At 42.5% G+C, this 18,156-nt stretch overlaps 1 protein-coding gene across 4 annotated transcripts in view; it reads right to left on the bottom strand.

Moving 5' to 3' along the window:
- Window positions 1–18,156, bottom strand: part of AVPR2 (arginine vasopressin receptor 2) — a 218,021-nt gene that overhangs the window by 11,057 nt on the left and 188,808 nt on the right. For all 4 annotated transcript variants that reach the window (XM_073600296.1, XM_073600295.1, XM_073600297.1 and 1 more), the window contains one exon: window positions 8,014–8,890. In XM_073600296.1, coding sequence (XP_073456397.1) covers window positions 8,014–8,890 — 877 coding nt within the window. The remainder of the gene's footprint in view (window positions 1–8,013; window positions 8,891–18,156) is intronic.

Consider the following 18,156-nt stretch of genomic DNA (forward strand, 5'->3'; position numbering starts at 1 on the left):
CATGGCCAATACATTACAAGGGACCAGTGCTGTGGATAAGTTATAGTTCTATTGATAATAAAAATATACACCTTGATATCATATAGGGTTAATTTCAGTCTGTAGTAGAAGTTCAGTAGGTGATAAATCTAGACAGCTAAAACAGCTAAGCAAACGCTTCCTTTTTCACAGGATATGTGACTAGGGATATTCCTCAGGACTAAATCTCTTCTATATTTGAAACTTAAAACTGAACTATAGAAATAGAAAAAATACCCTTGCAGTGGGGCTCTCCCTCAACCCCAAGGCTTAACTGCTCATTTTTTGCTTAGGGCAGTCTTTCTTAACCTCTTTACCCCAAAGAAATTCTTGAAGTCATTTTGAGGTCTCAATGACACCCTTGCAGTCATGCCACTGGTTCTGCCAAGAGACGTTGGACCTGTAGCTATGTAAGCACTATCAGATAAGTCAGTTAGCCACAGCTCAAGGAGCCCTTAGCCACTCCTGAAGGAACCCCAGGGTTCCACAGAACCTTGGTTGAGAATGGCTGACATAGAGCACCAAATTAAAGCACTTTTTTTACTTCCCTATTACCTCTCTTCCACAGGCTCCTTCTTTCACGCAACTGGTGGTCTCCGAAGCCTACTTCTCTTCAGCACTCAGGTCAGCAGTTACAGCTGTGGATATTAGAGGGGTGTTAGAGGAGCATCTCCGTGGTCTTCGTTCCACTTGGGCACAAGTCCAGGAGGCTTTGCGACATGCCAATGATAGGTACAGACTCTATGCAGACCGCAGATGCCTGCCTGTGCCTTCCTACCAGGTTGGGGACAGTGTCTGGCTGTCATCTCGCCTCCAACCCCGTGTTTCCTCACTGAAGTTGGCACCTTGGTTTATTGGGCATTTCCTTATTCTCTGCAGGATTAATCCAGTGGCTTAGGCTTTAGACCTTCATTAAAATGGCGTATCTCAAATGTATTCCATGTCTCCTTATAAAACCTTTGGTCTGCAACTGCTTTACCACCTCAGTGCCACGTCTTCACCCAGTACAGGTTGAGAACCATGAGGAGTATGTACAGTCCATTGTTGACTTCTGTAGGTTCCGTGGGCGCATACAGTACCTATTAGATTGAAAGGGGTACGGTCCGGAGGAACGCTCTTGGGTCTCATCCCCAGACGTACATGCCCCTGTCGTCCTCTTTGCTTTCCATAGATGTTTTCCCCTCAAACTTGGTGGTCCTCTGAGGGGGAGGGCTGATTGAGGAGGGGGTACTGTCAGGGCTGGGCTCAGCCCTTCCTTTTTAGAGCAGGCCGCTCAGCTGTCGGTTAATTGCCAGCTCCAATCCTTTCCACAGTGACTCACCTGATGATGATATCCTGTTGGTCAGTCTTGCTGGTTATTTAAACTGTTCAGTTCAGTTCCTCTCTGCCTTCGCCTTGGTCAACACATCCAGAGACTCTCTCCTGTGTACCTGTTGAAGACTTGCTTAGCTGATGTCCCTTCTGGTTCCTGATCCTGTTTGCTGTTCCACTACGCTGATTCTCCGGTTTCCTGATTTCTTGGCCTGTCCTGAAGTATGCTGATCTCTGGCTTCCTGACGTCCTGGCTTGTCTGACTATCCGTTCCGGTTACCGAATTCTGGCTATGAGTTGACTACGTTTTACTATTATTATTGTTATTATTATTATTATTATTATTATTATTGTTATTAATAAACAATTGTGATTTTAACTGCACTTTTTTCTCGGGCTGATTCAGAGTTTCTGACAAGGGCATCGTCAATCCCGTGTAAGATCTGACATTGAGTTCCGCTGATTTTGGACTTCCAGATACATGTCACACAGGTGCAGCTTACTAATATTTGCTTCATCAGATCATTTCTTACAGCCTGCATTTGTCTCTATGATGAACGAAGATGTAATTGATCACTGCAGTAAAAACCAATTGACATAAAATGCGCAAATATTACGATCTTGTACTTGATGACCATTTGATAAATGCTATGATACTGTGTAAGTATTAGATCTGTTTATTATAAATAAATAGGGGCTGCTGTAAAATGCAGTCTGTTCAGGACTATGTTGTAGTTGTGTTGCTCCTGGGCACTTTGTCACTTTGTTTAATTTTTCAAATAATTAATTGTGGCAATTCTGCCATTTTGAGTTCTCCCAAGTTTATGCAATATCTGAGCCATGAAGATAATGTTGAACCCCTTTTATACCTTGGATGCTCTGTTAGCCTTTCTCCAGGGATTCCAGGGGTTCCTTGAGCAATAACCAATTTCTACCTCTTATGCCCCGTACACACGGTCGGACTTTGTTCGGACATTCCGACAACAAAATCCTAGGATTTTTTCCGACGGATGTTGGCTCAAACTTGTCTTGCATACACACGGTCACACAAAGTTGTCGGAAAATCCGATTGTTCTAAACGCGGTGACGTAAAACACGTACGTCGGGACTATAAACGGGGCAGTGGCCAATAGCTTTCATCTCTTTATTTATTCTGAGCATGCGTGGCACTTTGTCCGTCGGATTTGTGTACACACGATCGGAATTTCCGACAACGGATTTTGTTGTCGGAAAATTTTATCTCCTGCTCTCCAACTTTGTGTGTCGGAAAATCCGATGGAAAATGTCCGATGGAGCCCACACACAGTCGGAATTTCCGACAACACGCTCCGATCGGACATTTTCCATCGGAAAATCCGACCGTGTGTACGGGGCATTAGATAAGTAGCCACTAAAACCAATGATCTTTTTAGCTTTTTGTATGGGGTAAATTCCTCCCACTGACCACCATAATAATGTATCATTAATTGTTGATGTAGTGGTTATTGGCAGGGGTTCTCCAAGACCTGAAAGTTGTTTTAAGGGTCACTCTATATTGCCTTACTGAGTAAACACCAATATTAGACGTTTTTGGATATATGGCTGCCAAACTTGAGGTCCTCCGTTTATAGCAGCAATCTGTATTTAAGAGCATTCCCACCACAGCTGTTGCACTCCACTAGAAATTGTCTGATTTTCTTCAATCATAATTCATTGATTAGTTGAATTCAGCACCTCAGCTACACATATTCCAGTAAAATGCACATTACAGTCTTGAAAATAATTGGCAATAAGTTGTAACTGCCTTAAACAGTATTAGTAATAAATTATAATAAAGCTATAAATAATATAGTTTAACTGAAAATACCATTGCATTACTATTAGTAAAAATTCAGTTAATCTCACGTTCTTTCATTTTTTCTAAAGCTTCTTTTTTGGCTGTTTTCCTGTCACAGCTGTCAGTTTCCCAGAAGACAGCTAAGGACAGAGAACTTCAGGAAGTTAGATGTTAAGAGTGAACAAAAGGTTATCTCATAAGCTATGGCAAGCTCCCAGTGTTCTCATCCCACTATGCGATCCCACCCCTCCGTGTCTCCATTTCTGCTACGAATTCTATTTCTGTGTTTAGCTCTTTTATTGCTCTGTTAAAAGGTCTTGTAGGCTTGATTGATTGACACAAGGTTATATGTGGCATTAGGACTCCAGTCTTATCACCAATTTAGCATTTCACACATGGGACGTGTGGCACACCAGGGTGTTACAACAGATTTTAGCTGGCAATAGACATGAGTTGAGAGTCACCTGATACAACCTTTTGAGTAACAATTTCCTGTTTGGGTTTGTTTACAGGAGTGACATGCCACCACAAATCTCTTTTCAAAAGGTTGATAGAGTAGCAGCATTCATTCCCAAATTATTTTTGCTGGCAAACAGTTTTTAAAAAAAAATGGAAATACCATTGCAACCACAAGCATTTGGTTTGTGGTTGCAGTGTTGCCCCATTTACTTGAGCGGATTGCCTTTTGGCAGCAGTGTCTACCACCATGACCAACAGCCAACTTGCAGTTAGGCAGTCAAGAGGCAGTTAAAACTGCAGCTCAACTGCCTATTTTTGTCACCTCCTGCCTGCCCATGTAAACAGGGTTTTTATGGCCGCACAACCAACTGCATGGAAACCTTGGGTTCCTCCAGAGGCTGCTAGGGGTTTCCTAAGCAATTTCTGGCTTTCAGATAAGTTCCCACTGACACCGTTGATCTTTTTGGCTATCTGTAAGGGGGTAAATCATCCCAATGATGACAAGTGTAAGGAGCATTCTTCCCACTGACCATCATATCATCATAATATATCATGAGTTGTAGATATAGAAATTTTTTGCAAGGGTTTCCTGAGACCGAAAAGTTATTTTAGAGGTTCCTCGGTGTTGAAAAGCTTGAGAAAGGCTGTTCTAGGTAATGATACACTGTATAGAAACCCTAGGAAGAATCTAAACGCAAAATCTGAAATGTAAAATATTGCAGCTTACCAGTCCTTAGATTCCACTTTTTTTTTTTTTCTGCCTACAAAAAAAAACAAATTTTCTGTCCTAGGGTGGATACACTCACTACTCCACTGTATCTATAGAAGAAGCCTTGATTCTCACATAGGCTGGACTACTAAAATGTCTGCCTTTGTTCATCTCCATTGCGTGGAGGCTGATAGGCTATTAAGAAAAGATATCATGTTTATCATCAGTGCAGCTCACAGGACTTGACAAGGACAATGCGTTACTTGACGAAAATGTTCTTAGACTGAAAAGTGAAACCGAATCCAGCCACCACATCTGACTGGTGGGCTGCAATATAATATATTCTTGTTCTTGGGTTTAGTGCTGTTCATGTGTTTGGGTCTCAGCGGAGGGGGTTTTGGGAGGCTGACCTTCAGGCAGGGCTGGATAGTCAGCTGATCTGCCTAAGCTCTGAGCTCTGATAATCATTCGATCAGATAATGGACTGCTACAGATGATAGAAATTTTTTTGTTTTTTACTTACTGTACCTATAACAGGGCTCTACTCCTCTTAAGAGCAGAAGCTGCCATGAGCGAAAGAGTATCTAAAATGTACCAGGCAACATGAAAGTTTTTTGCTGGGCACAAACTTTCCTTTGATCACCATCACTTAATAAGCTGATTCACCACTCATGTCGATCAGACAGGGTCTGCAGGGGATCTAGCTATCTCCAAAGCCTGCTGCAGCTGGAAATGACTGGAATATGCTCTCCTGGCATGGGGAATGTTAGAAAGGATGTTAGCGTAAAGTAGCAGGGTCATGAAGAGGCTTAGTGGATTTTACTTTATATTTCCCTACTATCTATCTATCTATCTATCTATCTATCTATCTATCTATCTATCTATCTATCTATCTATCTATCTATCTATCTATCTACACACACACAGTATCTCACAAAAGTGAGTACACCCCTCACACATCTGTAAATATTTTATATCTTTTCATGTGACAGCACTTAAGAAATGTATAACAGTGTTATACATGTATATGTGTGTATAACAGTGTAAATTTGCTGTCCCCACAAAATAACTCAACACACCTATTAATGTCTAAACCGATGGCGACAAAAGTTAGTACACCCTTAAGTGAAAATGTACAAATTGGGCCCAAAGGGTTATTTTTTTTTTGTGGCCCCCATTATTTTCCAGCACTGCCTTAACCCCCTTGGGCATGGAGTTCACCAGAGCTTCACAGGTTGCCACTGGAGTCCTCTTCCACTCCTCCATGACAACATCACGGAGCTGGTGGCTGTTAGAGACCTTGCGCTCCTCCACCTTCCATTGGAGGATGCCCCTCAGATGCTCAATAGGGTTTAGATCTGGAGGCATACTTTTCCAGCCCATCAACTTTACCCTCATCTTCTTTAGCAAGGCAGTGGTTGTCTTTGAGGTATTTTTGGGGTCGTTATCATGTTGGAATACTGCCCTGCGGCCCAGTCTGCAGAGGGAGGGGAACATGCTTTGCTTCAGTATGTCACAGTACATGTTGGCATTCATGGTTCCCTTAATGAATTGTAGTTTTCCAGTGCCAACTGCACTCATGCAGCCCCGGACCATAACACTCCCACCGCCATGCTTGACTGTAGGCAAGACTAGAGTTGCCACCTCATCCCTTTAAACCTGAACACATATGAATTACACAGGTTCTGTGGCTAATTGAATGCAGGTAAGGCACTAAGTGAGTTTAATTACCACCTTAATCAGCCACAGAACCTGTGTAATTAATATGTGTTCGGGTTTAAAGGGATGAGGGGCAACTCTAGGCAAGACACACTTGTCTTTGTACTCCTCACCTGGTTGCCACCACACACGCTTGACACCATCTGAACCAAACAAGTTTATCTTGTTCTCATCAGACCACAGGACATGGTTCCAGTGATCCATGTCCTTAGTCTGCTTGTCTTCAGCAAACTGTTTGCGGGCTCTCTTGTGCATCATCTTTAGAAGAGGCTTCCTTCTGCAGCTCAGTTTCAGGGTCTTGGCAATCTTCTTATAGCCTAGGCCATCTTTATGTGGAGCAACAATTTTTTTTTCAGATCCTCATAAAATTCTTTGCCATGAGGTGCCGTGTTGAACTTCCAGTGACCAGTATGAGAGGGAGAGCAATAACACCAAATTTAACACGCCTGCTCCCCGTTCACACTTGAGATGTTGTAACACTAATGCGTCACATGACACCGGGGAGGAAAAATGGCTAATTGGGCCCAATTTGGACATTTTCACTTAGGGGTAAACTTAATTTTGTTGCCAGCAGTTTTGTTGCAGTTTAGACATTTATGGCTGTGTGTTGAGTTATTTTGAGGGGACAGCAAATTTACACTGTTATACAAGCTGTACACTCACTACTTTATAGGAGAGCAAAGTATAATTTCTTCAGGGTTGTCACATTAAAAGCTATAATTAAATATTTACAAAAATGTGAGAAGTATACTCACTTTTGTGAGATACTGTATATAGTGACACTGCTGTGCCCTGCCATGGTAGAAAAAGGAGTATATGTTACACAGGGTTCTTACTGATGTACTGTAGGTTGAGGGGCTCCAGAACAGTTATTCTGAGTGGGGAAATCTGGTGTTGCAGTGTTCTCTAGGACTGATAATGCCTGTATGGCAGGGATATGCAATTAGCGGACCTCCAGCTGTTGCAGAACTACAAGTCCCATGAGGCATAGCAAGACTCTGACAGCCACAGCCATGACACCCTGAGGCAGAGGCATGATGGGACTTGTAGTTTTGCAACAGCTGGAGGGCCACTAATTGCATATCCCTGCTGTATGGGTTCTGAAGTCCGGAGGGATGAAGCCTCTAACTCTGTGTTCATATTTGAGGAGACCAGCAGCCTGACTGTGCAGGTGTGCACAGCCTTCACAATCAAGGGGCTGGCTATGATTCAGGGTTCCTCTGAAGACAAGCTGCTGCAGGAGCAGCATATGGGTGGGTGAGCGTTCTCTGGAAGAGTGTCTGTGCTAGCCTCAAGGAGAAGCCCTCTAACTAGATCGTCTCCTAAGTGGAGAGACAGTGTGTCATTAGGCAGGAGCCTGTGCAGCCCAGATTGGCATTTTGTATTTGAAAAAGCTCACTGAGAAAGCATTGTGAGTCTGTGCAGAGACAGGCTCAGGGACTATAAAGTCTAAATAGCCAGAAAGCTGGACAATTTATGTTGAAAACCCCTGTAAAGGTTTCCTTGCAAGCGTTTTTTTTTTTTTTTTTTTTTTAGCTTTATGTTCTTTTAAATTAAAAGTGGGCCAAAAGCCCTAAAAACTTAGATCTCTCGCTGGACTGTACCTGATGAAAGGCACAGTATCACAATATGTAATAGGTTTTCTGATTACTCTGTGTCTTCAGCAAGTATAAGTACAGACGGCACTACCCACACAGAGTTTGCATGTTCTCCCTGTGCCTGCGTGGGTTTCCTCCGAGTACTACAGTTTCCTCCCACACTGCAAAAACATGCTGGTAGGTTGGTAGGTTGATTGGCTCCTGTCTAAATTGGCCCTAGTTCGTGTATGTATGAATGTGAGTTATGGACATTAGATTGTAAGCTCCTTGAAGGCAGGGACTGATGTGAATGTACATGTAAAGTGCTGCGTAAATTGATGGCACTAAATAAGTACCCGTAATAAATAAATAAATAAATAGAATAAGATAAAATAATACCTTACCATTTGCACCGTCATTCCAGACATTCCACAGCTGAGCAATAAAGAATGGAGCCCAACATATCACGTAAATGAGTACAATGGCCAAGGTCATTCGCACCGTCTTGGACATGGCCTTTGTCACGCCGGAATCTGAAATTGGCGGCACTCCATTTGTCCCACTAACCAGTTTTCCTTTTCGTCTTGACCCCGGCGACCGCTCTGTCCCCAAGTGCATACTGTGGTGGATTTCTCTAAAAATAAGGACTTGGCATGTGGTGATAAACAAGGCTGGCAGGATGAGGACAGCCAAAGTTATCCACGTCACATAAGCTTTGGGACCCCATGGCTGCACAAAATTTGCCCAGCAGTCATAGACTCCTGGATGAACCTCTGTTCTTGAGAAAATAAAAATCTGTGGAAGGCCAAGAACTGCAGATGCCCCCCATGCCAAGCAGACAGGGATATTCCACCGAGCTGAACCCTTTTTAAATGTCATCATAGGTCGACAAATAGCTTGATGCCTATCAAAGGTCATGGCCACAATCATGTAAGAAGATACGAACATCCCAACAACCTGAAGATATCTTACTGAACGGCACAGGAAATCTGGACCTGGAAATCGGTCAATGATGTCCCAGATAAGTTGTGGTAAAACCTGGAAAAATGCCACCACCAAGTCTGCCAGGCAGAGATGGATCATGAAGGTGTGCATGAGGGCATTGTGCTTCCGCCGCCTAAGAAGAGTGAAAAGAACCAGCGAGTTTCCAAAGGTGGCCAAAGTCAGGATGATGGTTAGGAGAGCAATGCTCCATTTTGTGATGTAAGGATTTAGCGTGTCCGCATCTTCACCAGTGATGTTGGTACTGATATTGGCAAGGGGGTTCACAGTTGCAGACATCTGTAAAAATGCAAAATATGAAGAGGAATTAATGAAAGTAAGAAAACCATACCTACAACCAGTTGAACTGCAACAGTGTAATCAGATATTAAGGAACCCTTTATCACATTAGTGGGCCTAGGCCAATGATTTGATTAGGACCCCAATCAGGTTTCCTAGAAAGGCAATCAGCTAACCATTTAAATACTCATACCTAAACCATATCTGCCAAAGAATGATTAATTCTGTTCAGATGGTCTAGTTATTCACATAACCCTAGCTAGGTAGGTTGCACCTTTATTTCCTGCAATGTAATCAATCTATGCAACACTCTTCACAAGTGCCGGGGCAAGAGCTTGCTCACTCCGCAGTAGTTTTTGCAGTCGTCTTAGTTTTTGGAGAAGCAGTTGTTACACTAGTGCCAAAAAAAGGCTTCTGTTCTCTATGTTGGCTTCCCAACCCCTAGAAGCAAGCAACAGTTTTACTTTTTTTATGTACTTGCCCTTGGGAACAAACTCTCTTTGATGGTTTTAAATTTTATGCAAGCTGTGGGACACTGAAACACAACAGGAAAACATTTTAACAGAATATATTGGACTCTACCACTTTGCTGGTATTTCTCACCACTCAAGGTACGGGACATGTTGACATAAAGTGGTGATTATTGCCTACTGGTTTTATGTTGGATGATGTAATCCAGTCCAATAATTTGTACAGACAGATGTTCTCAAATGTTTGTGCGTGTAAAGGCAGGTGTCACAATACTTTTGACAATATAGTGTGTATATAGAAATATTATATATATATATATATAATATAAAATATATTATTGATCTGAAGTAGCTCGGGAATAACAGCTAGCACCGGTTTGGTAAAAGTAAACAATAGCTTACTTCTGCCATAACCAATCAACAGTCCAAAGTCCTGGTACCACAAAATTATACAACTTGCTCACCACCAATCTTTTTGGCCTCATACTGGGGTTGGGTTCCTCTATGGTAAGGGTGTCAGACAGGCCACAAGAAGGAGTCAGCAACCAGCATCTCAGCTTGTCTGAGAGCTCACGCTTTACTCAGCTTGTGAGCCTCTCCCTCCAGTCTACTTCCCTGACACAGGTGCTGATTTCCCTCTGCTGCCTCCTTGCCTGGGGCTTAACCTTATCGGGACCAGTGTCCTGGTAGTAAGAGTTTGGAGGTTCTTCCCACCCAAATCTCTTTGAACCTCCAAAATGCCGGGTCCATAATAAGGTATCAACTAAGAGAGCGTTGACAATCAGTCCTCTTTTAAACAGATCACCCTGGAACCCCTCACCCTGCATGGGTGAACAATCCCTGAGTACTCAGCTCAGTCTCTAAACTGTCCCCTAAAGGGACCACAACTCAAATACTGGTGCAATATACCTGCAGTAAAGGATACCACTGATGTCCTGTACAGTACTCTATATCTTTTTTTTTTTTTTTTAAGGAAAACCTTGAATATTGCATATGAATATTATCTTGTCTTTTATCTATCCAGAAGGTGTCGCTCTAGGGTTGCTGCGCTCTCTACCTATTGAATATTGAAAAAAAGCCTGTGTACAGTGACAGATCAAGGTGAAAAACGCACATATAACTACAGGAGTCAGAGAAATTACTGCTCCGCACAAAGTTTCAATGAGAGACATCTATGTCTGAAAATGTGCTACTTCATCTTAGCTGTCTTTTACGCAACGCCTGGTGCTTTGGGAACCATTTGTCTTTTTTATATAATAAGCACCGGTATAAAAAGTTACAAGATTATTTTTTTAACTTTATCCAAAACTAAATAGAAAAGTTTTGCCTTGAGTGGAGAGGGATTAGAACACCTGTCTGGTTTCATTGCTTTCTGTACCCCCATTTGGGATATTCATCCTCTTTAGTCCTGTTTACCACGATCATCGATTTTGGGTTGATACCAGAGCAGTAATAGAGGGGATATATTCCAATGGAAGAACTAGTTCTGGGAATGCTGGTGACTCCCCAGGATTCCCTCACTTTGGAGGTATCTCCTCTTACTTCCTGTTTTGGCTATAGGACAGGAAGTGAAGGGAAATCTCCCCTATGAGACACAGATGGCAAACAAATCCGACAGAAGTTATAACCCCCTCCCTTACTCTATGCAAAAGAAAGAAGCTCTTGGCACTCGCAGTGCCACAATGAACATGCAAAAAAAAAAAACTGACGTTGTTTTCATATTATGGCAACTCACATAAAATCACAATCAGATAAAGCTTTAGATACAGTATCATAATAACAAAATGTCCAAAGCTTATCTTATAACTTAGCAAAGATATAAATATGCACAAGCAATCTGATTTTTTTTTGCTATTACCTTCTGTGTTGCAAAGGCCAAGTAAAATGCTATATGCTGTTTATACACCAATCAGCTATAACATTATGATCATACACCATAACCTGTTGAGGGATGGCATCCAATAGACCTATGAATGTACCAAGCCATCAGAAGCAGATACTTTACGTCCTGTAAGTCAGGAGGTGGGGCCTCCATAGACCAGACTTGTTTTTCTAGCCCATCCCACAGATGCTCAATTGTTAAAACCTGCAAAATTTGGAGGCCAAGTTAAAACCTCAAACTTGTTGATGAGTTCCTAACACCATTCTGGAATTTATCAGACCAGGCCACCTCCTTCCATTGCTCCATGGTCCAGTTCTGATGCTCCTGTGCTCATCGTAGGCAGTTTTGGTTCTGGACACAGGTCAGCATGAGCACCCTGACAGGTTTGCAGCTATCCATCCCCATATACAACAAACCGTGATGCACTGTGTGTTCTGTTTCCTTTGTATCAGAGCCAGCCAATAGTATCTCTTCTATTGGACTGGACTACACAGACCAATCTTTACTCCAAATTTCCATCAATGAGCCTTGCCCACCCATGACCCTGTCACCACTTTCACTGGTTTTCCTTCCTTGGAACGCATATGGTAGGTCCTGGCCAGTGCAGAGTGGGAACTTCCCACAAAAGCTGCAGTTTTGGAGTAGCTTTGACCTAGTCATCTAGGCATTACAATTGGGCACTTGTCAAAGTCACCTAAATTAAAGTAACTCTTCCTCTATAGTAACTATTCTTCTTCTTCATTGCAGGTAAATAATGGATTCTCCAAACAGAAGCAATGTGCCATCATTGTGTTCTTGATAGAAGGGTTGAGGCTGTCTGACATCCACAGAAGGCTACAGAATCTTTACGGAGGTGGCACACTTAGCTAGAGTAATGTCTTGTCATTGGAGACTCTTGTCAGTGGTGTCATACCAGTAAACATTCTGTGGCCTTCTGTGGATGTCAGACAGCCTGAACCCCTCCTTTATGAAGAACTCAATAATAGCATGTTGTTTCTGCTTGAAATCAATTATTTACCTGCAATGAAAAAGAAGAGTAGTTACTATAGAGGAAGAGCTACTCTACCAACATGTGAAATCTAAACAACCCGTATAAGTTAATAAAAAACAGTTATCTCCACTTTTCATTACTTTTGGCACAGCCCTCATATATCTTGTATGAATAAAAGAAAATATTCTGATTAATCAACTTGATAAGTAAAAAGGCATGCTAAAGTGGCCCCTCAAGCAATATTATCACAAGCCATAGTATAATTTGAGAGGCAGGATTAGAACTAGTGAAGCCTGGTGGTATATTTTTTTGGGGGGAGAGATCTGCCCCCAAACAACCACCCCCCCGGCGGTTGGTCGATTCCCGTGCTTACCCCATCTAGGTCGCAGGCTTCCTCTGGGCGGCGGGCAGGGCCGCCTTTAACCCTTTCATGACTAAGCCCATTTTTGAAATTTGGTGTTTACAAGTTAAAATCCGTATTTTTTGCTAGAAATTACTTAGAACCCCCAAACATTATATATATTTTTTTAGCAGAGAATCTAGAGAATAAAATGAAGATTGTTGCAATATTTTATATCACACGGTATTTTTGCAGCGGTGTTTTAAACGCAAATTTTTGGAAAAGGGACACTTCCATGAATTTTAAAAAATCCAAACAGTAAAGTTACCAGAATTTTTTTGTATAATGTGAAAGATGATGTTATGCCGAGTAAATAGATACCAAACATGTCACGCTTTATAATTGCATGCACTCGTGGAATTGCGACAAACTATGGTAGCTATGAATTTCCATAGGCGACGCTTTAAATTTTTTTTACGGTTACCAGGTCAGAGTTACAGAGGAGGTCTAGTGCTAGAATTATTGCTCTCGCTCTGACGATCGCGGCGATACCTCACATGTGTGATTTGAACACCGTTTACATATGCGGGCGCGACTTCCGTATGCGTTTTCTTCGCTGCACGAGCTTGCGGGGACGGGGGCGCTTTAAAAATTTTTTTTTTAATTTTTTTTATTTATTTTATTTATTTTTAGATTTATAAATTGTGTTTTTAAAAAAAAATGTTTTTTTTTTTTACTTTTATTGCTGTCACAAGGAATGTAAACATCCCTTGTGACAGTAATAGGTGGTGACATGTACTCTTTATGGAGGGATCGGGGGTCTAAAAGACCTCCGATCCCTCCTCTGCACTTCAAAGTATTCAGATCGCCGAAAACGGCGATTCTGAATACTGTATATGTTTTTAAATTCGACGCCATTGGCAGCCGAGTAAACGGGAAGTGACGTCATGACGTCGCTTCCGCGTTTACATTGAGAAGGCTGGAACGAAGCCGCCCACGGCTTCGTTCCAGCCCGCCCACAGCCGCCGGAGACAACTGATTGGATACTGGGCCTCCCGGTCGCACGGGAGGCCCGGTAAGAGCGGCGGGAGGTGGCGGGAGGGGGGGGGATGTCCCCTCCCGCTCCTCCGGTATAACAGCCGAGCGGCTTTTAGCCGCATCGGTTGTTATACTCGGGTAGCCGATCGCCCGCTCTAAACAACGGTACCAGGATGATGCCTGCAGCTGCGGGCATCATCCCGGTATAACCCCGGAAAGCCGAGTACGCATATCTGCGTACGGTCAGCGGGAACCCTTTCATGACTAAGCCTATTTTTGAAATTTGGTGTTTACAAGTTAAAATCCGTATTTTTTGCTAGAAAATTACTTAGAGTTCCCAAACATTATATATATTTTTTTAGCAGAGAATCTAGAGAATAAAATGGCGATTGTTGCAATATTTTTTATCACACGGTATTTGTGCAGTGGTGTTTTAAACGCAAATTTTTGGAAAAGTGACACTTTCATGAATTTTAAAAAATCCAAACAGTAAAGTTACCCCAATTTTTTTGTATAATGTGAAAGATGATGTTACGCCGAGTAAATAGATACCAAACATGTCACCCTTTATAATTGCACGCACTCGTGGAATGGCGACAAACTACGGTACCTATGAATTTCCATAGGCGACGCTTTAAAAAATTTTTACGGTTACCAGGTTTGAGCTACAGAAGAGGTCTAGGGCTAGAATTATTGCTCTCGCTCTGACGATCGCGGCGATACCTCACATGTGTGGTTTGAACACCGTTTACATATGCGGGCACGACTTCCGTATGCGTTTTCTTCGCTGCGCGAGCTCGCGGGGACAGGGGCACTTTAAAAAAAAATTTTTTATTTTTTTATTTATTTTATTTATTTTTTTACTTTATAAATTGTGTTTAAAAAATTTTATTTTTTTTTTTTACTTTTATTGCTGTCACAAGGAATGTAAACATCCCTTGTGACAGTAATAGGTGGTGACAGGTACTCTTTATGGAGGGATGGGGGGTCTAAAAGACCCCCCATCTCTCCTTTACACTTCAAAGTATTCAGATCGCCGAAAACGGCGATTCTGAATACTGTGTACTTTTTTAAATTCGGCGCCATTGGCAGCCGAGTAAACGGGAAGTGACGTCATGACGTCGCTTCCGCGTTTACAACGAGAAGGCTGGAACGAAGCCGCTCACAGCTTCGTTCCAGCCCGCCCCCAGCCGCCGAAGAAAGCCGAATGGACACCGGGCCTCCCGATCGCACGGGAGGCGGCGGGAGGGGGGGATGTCCCCTCCCGCTCCTCCGGTATAACAACCGAGCGGCTTTTAGCCGCATCGGTTGTTATACACGGGTAGCCGATCGCCCGCTGTAAACAACGGTACCGGGATGATGCCTGCAGCTGCAGGCATCATCCCGGTATAACCCCGGAAAGCCGAGTACGCATATCTGCGTACGGTCGGCGGGAAGGGGACCCCGGGCAAAAAAATTTCTTGGGCCCCTACCCATGCAATTTCACTCTCCACATGCTCTGAGACAAACAATAAATAGCAGCTAGACTTAAAATCAGTTACTGTATCAGATCACGCAGCAATTGCGATTGGTTGGCAGCAGGTTACAGCATATCATTACTGCTTACTGACTGGTTGCTAGAGGTTACAGCACACATTGCGGCTCACTGATTAGTTGCTAGAGGTTACAGCAAATGATTTCTGCTTATTAATCGGTTGCTAAAGATTACTGTACAGTAGTACTGCTCACTGATTGGTTGCTAGAGGTTACAGCACATCATCTCCTCACTGCAGGGGAACATGATATACATATGAATGCTGCCTTTATTTATATATCAATGCCGCTGGCCGCAGCTTTTTACTTAGTAATGCCGCCGCTATTTACATATGAATGCTGGTTATTTACATGTAAACACAGGGTCTGCAGGTGAGTCATCTGTACACAACAATAGGGCAGAGCTGGGCAGCATTAGTACCAGCAATTCACACTGAGATATCGGGACACAGCACAGGACTAAAACTTCAAAGGACAAGGGAATTTAAACTGGGATAGTTGGCAAGTATGAGGCAGCTGCTTTGGGCTCCACAACAATGACAGGGCCCAGGGCAGCTGCCCCTTTTGCCCTGCCTTAAAGACGGCCCTGGCGGCAGGCCTCTGCATTTTCTCCTTCCTTGGCTTCACAGTGGCGTGGCCTGTGTCTCCCCCCTCCTGCCTCGGTGGCCAATAGGATTGCGTTTCCTCTTGGCTAGTCAAGTCTATTAATTCGCTATTGTCACACAAGTGGGTGCGCCCCGAGCCAACCCTTTTTTGAAGCCAAATAGAGCCTCAGACTCTAATCACGTGCTTCTAAAAAAAAAAAATTCCCATTGGAAACCATGCGTCTGGCGCCCTGCATGTAAATTAGGGGCCAAGCACATGGATTAGGGAGGGGGCGCCCCTGTGCCCCGTATGGATGTGCCACCACTGATTAGAACACATTACGTGCTAGTTACCTCGATGTAACAGATTATTGTTGCAGGAATTATGTTGGGTGTCACTAGGTGAGATTAGCTGGATGTATAATTACCCAAGAATGAGGCATTTATTTTAGGAACCTCCTAAGAACTGCACAGGTTATTATTACATAAATTAATTTATATGAAGAGCATCCAAAACTGCATATCAGAAACAGGTGTAGTTCATCTGATTGCATAAATAGTACAAAATAATTAATGTTCCCGGAATTCATTTCTATATTTGGATATGATAATTACTACCTGTTGGTGTTTCAATGCAATTTCCAGGAATGCTTTGCAGTCAGGCAGCTGTATTTCCACTTTAGATAGTAGTACACTGGAGTGAGATTTTACATTTTATGAGAACATGGCTGAAGGAACCGGATATATACTGTAAATTATAACTTTGACATACAATGTTACAGCCTGTGCCACTGAGTGCAACTTAGTTTAAAGAGAATATATAGTCCTTTTGTAAATTTTTTATTAGGTATAAGCCAAAAAATATATTTTTAAAATTTCTATTTTATTGGGTAAATATTAAATATTGCATGGAAATATTTAATATTTATCACATCCAGCCAGTTGGTAGCAAGGTGTTTTGCAGGAGTACCGGAATTCTAAAGGCTATGCACAGCTGTTGAGCTGAAACAGAATTGAGTAGGTAGGAGCAGAGCGATTGAGGCTGAAACGATTTCACAAAAAAATTGTCACTTTTTGCCAATGAAGAAATGTTGCTAAAGTTTAAACTCTCAATTTTGCTAATTAAGCCATGTAGGGAAATCAGAAATGAACACCCTTTGTTATATATATAGTGGCCAAAATAATTATTTGATCCCCTGCAGATTTTGTAAGTTTGCCCACTTACAAAGAAATGAAGGGTCTATCATTTTTATCATAGGTGTATTTTAAACGAGAGACAGAATATCAACCAAAAATCCAGAAAAAAACACGATACAGATGTTATAAATTGAGTCGCAGTTCAGTATTTGATCCCCAAGCAAAACATGACTTAGTACTTGGTGGAGAAACCCTTGTTGGCAAGCACAGAGGTAAGACGCTTCTTGTAGTGGGTTACCAGGTATGTACACATCTCAGAGATTTTGGTCTACTCTTCTTTACAGATCTCCTCTAAGTCTTTAAGGTTTCTTGGCTGTCGCTTGGCAACTCAAAATTTTAGCTCCTTCCATAAATTTTCTATAGGATTAAGGTCTGACCTTATTATGCACCTTATTGTGCATCTTCTTGAGCCACTTCTTTGTTGTCTTGGCAGTATGTTTTGGGTCATTGTCATGCTGGAAAACCCATCCACGACCCATGTTCAGTGTTCTGGCTGAGGGAAGAAGGTTCTCATCCAAGATTTTACATAACATGACGTCGTCCATTGGCCCCTCAATGCGGCAAAGTTGGCCTGTACCTTTAGCAGAGAAACAGCCCCAAAGCATCATGTTTCCACTTCTGTACTTGACTGTAGGGATGGTGTTCTTGGGGTCATAGTCAGCATTCTTCCTCCAAACACGGCAAGTCAAGTTAATGCCAAAGAGCTTAATTTTGGTCTCATCTGACCACAGCACTTTCTCCCAATTCTTCGCTGAATCATTTAGATGTTCATTGGCAAATTTCAGACGTGCCTGTACATGTGCCTTCTTGAGGAGGGGTCCTTGCACTTGAGGGCGCTGCAGGACTTTAATCCATGGTGACGTAATGTGTTACCAATGTTTTGTTCGTTGACTGTGGTCCCAGTTGCCTTGAGATCATTCACAAGCTCCTCCCATGTAGGCTGATCACCCACTTTTCTCATGATCATCATTACCCCATGAGGCGAAATCTTGCATGGAGCTCCAGACCGATTGATGATTATTTCATATTTCTTCCATTTGCAAATAATTGCTCCTTCTCACAAGCTTCTTGCTGATGGTCTTGTAGCCCATTACTGTCTTGTGCAGGTCTACGGTCTTGTCCCTGATGTCCTTTGACAGCTCTTTGGTTTTGCTCACGATGGAGGGTTTGAATGGAAGAAAGCGATTCTGTAGACAGGTGTCTTTTATACACATAACAAGTTGTCATTAGG

The sequence above is a fragment of the Aquarana catesbeiana genome, linkage group LG09 (genome assembly GCF_042186555.1).
Source record: "Aquarana catesbeiana isolate 2022-GZ linkage group LG09, ASM4218655v1, whole genome shotgun sequence".
NCBI lineage: Eukaryota > Metazoa > Chordata > Amphibia > Anura > Ranidae > Aquarana > Aquarana catesbeiana.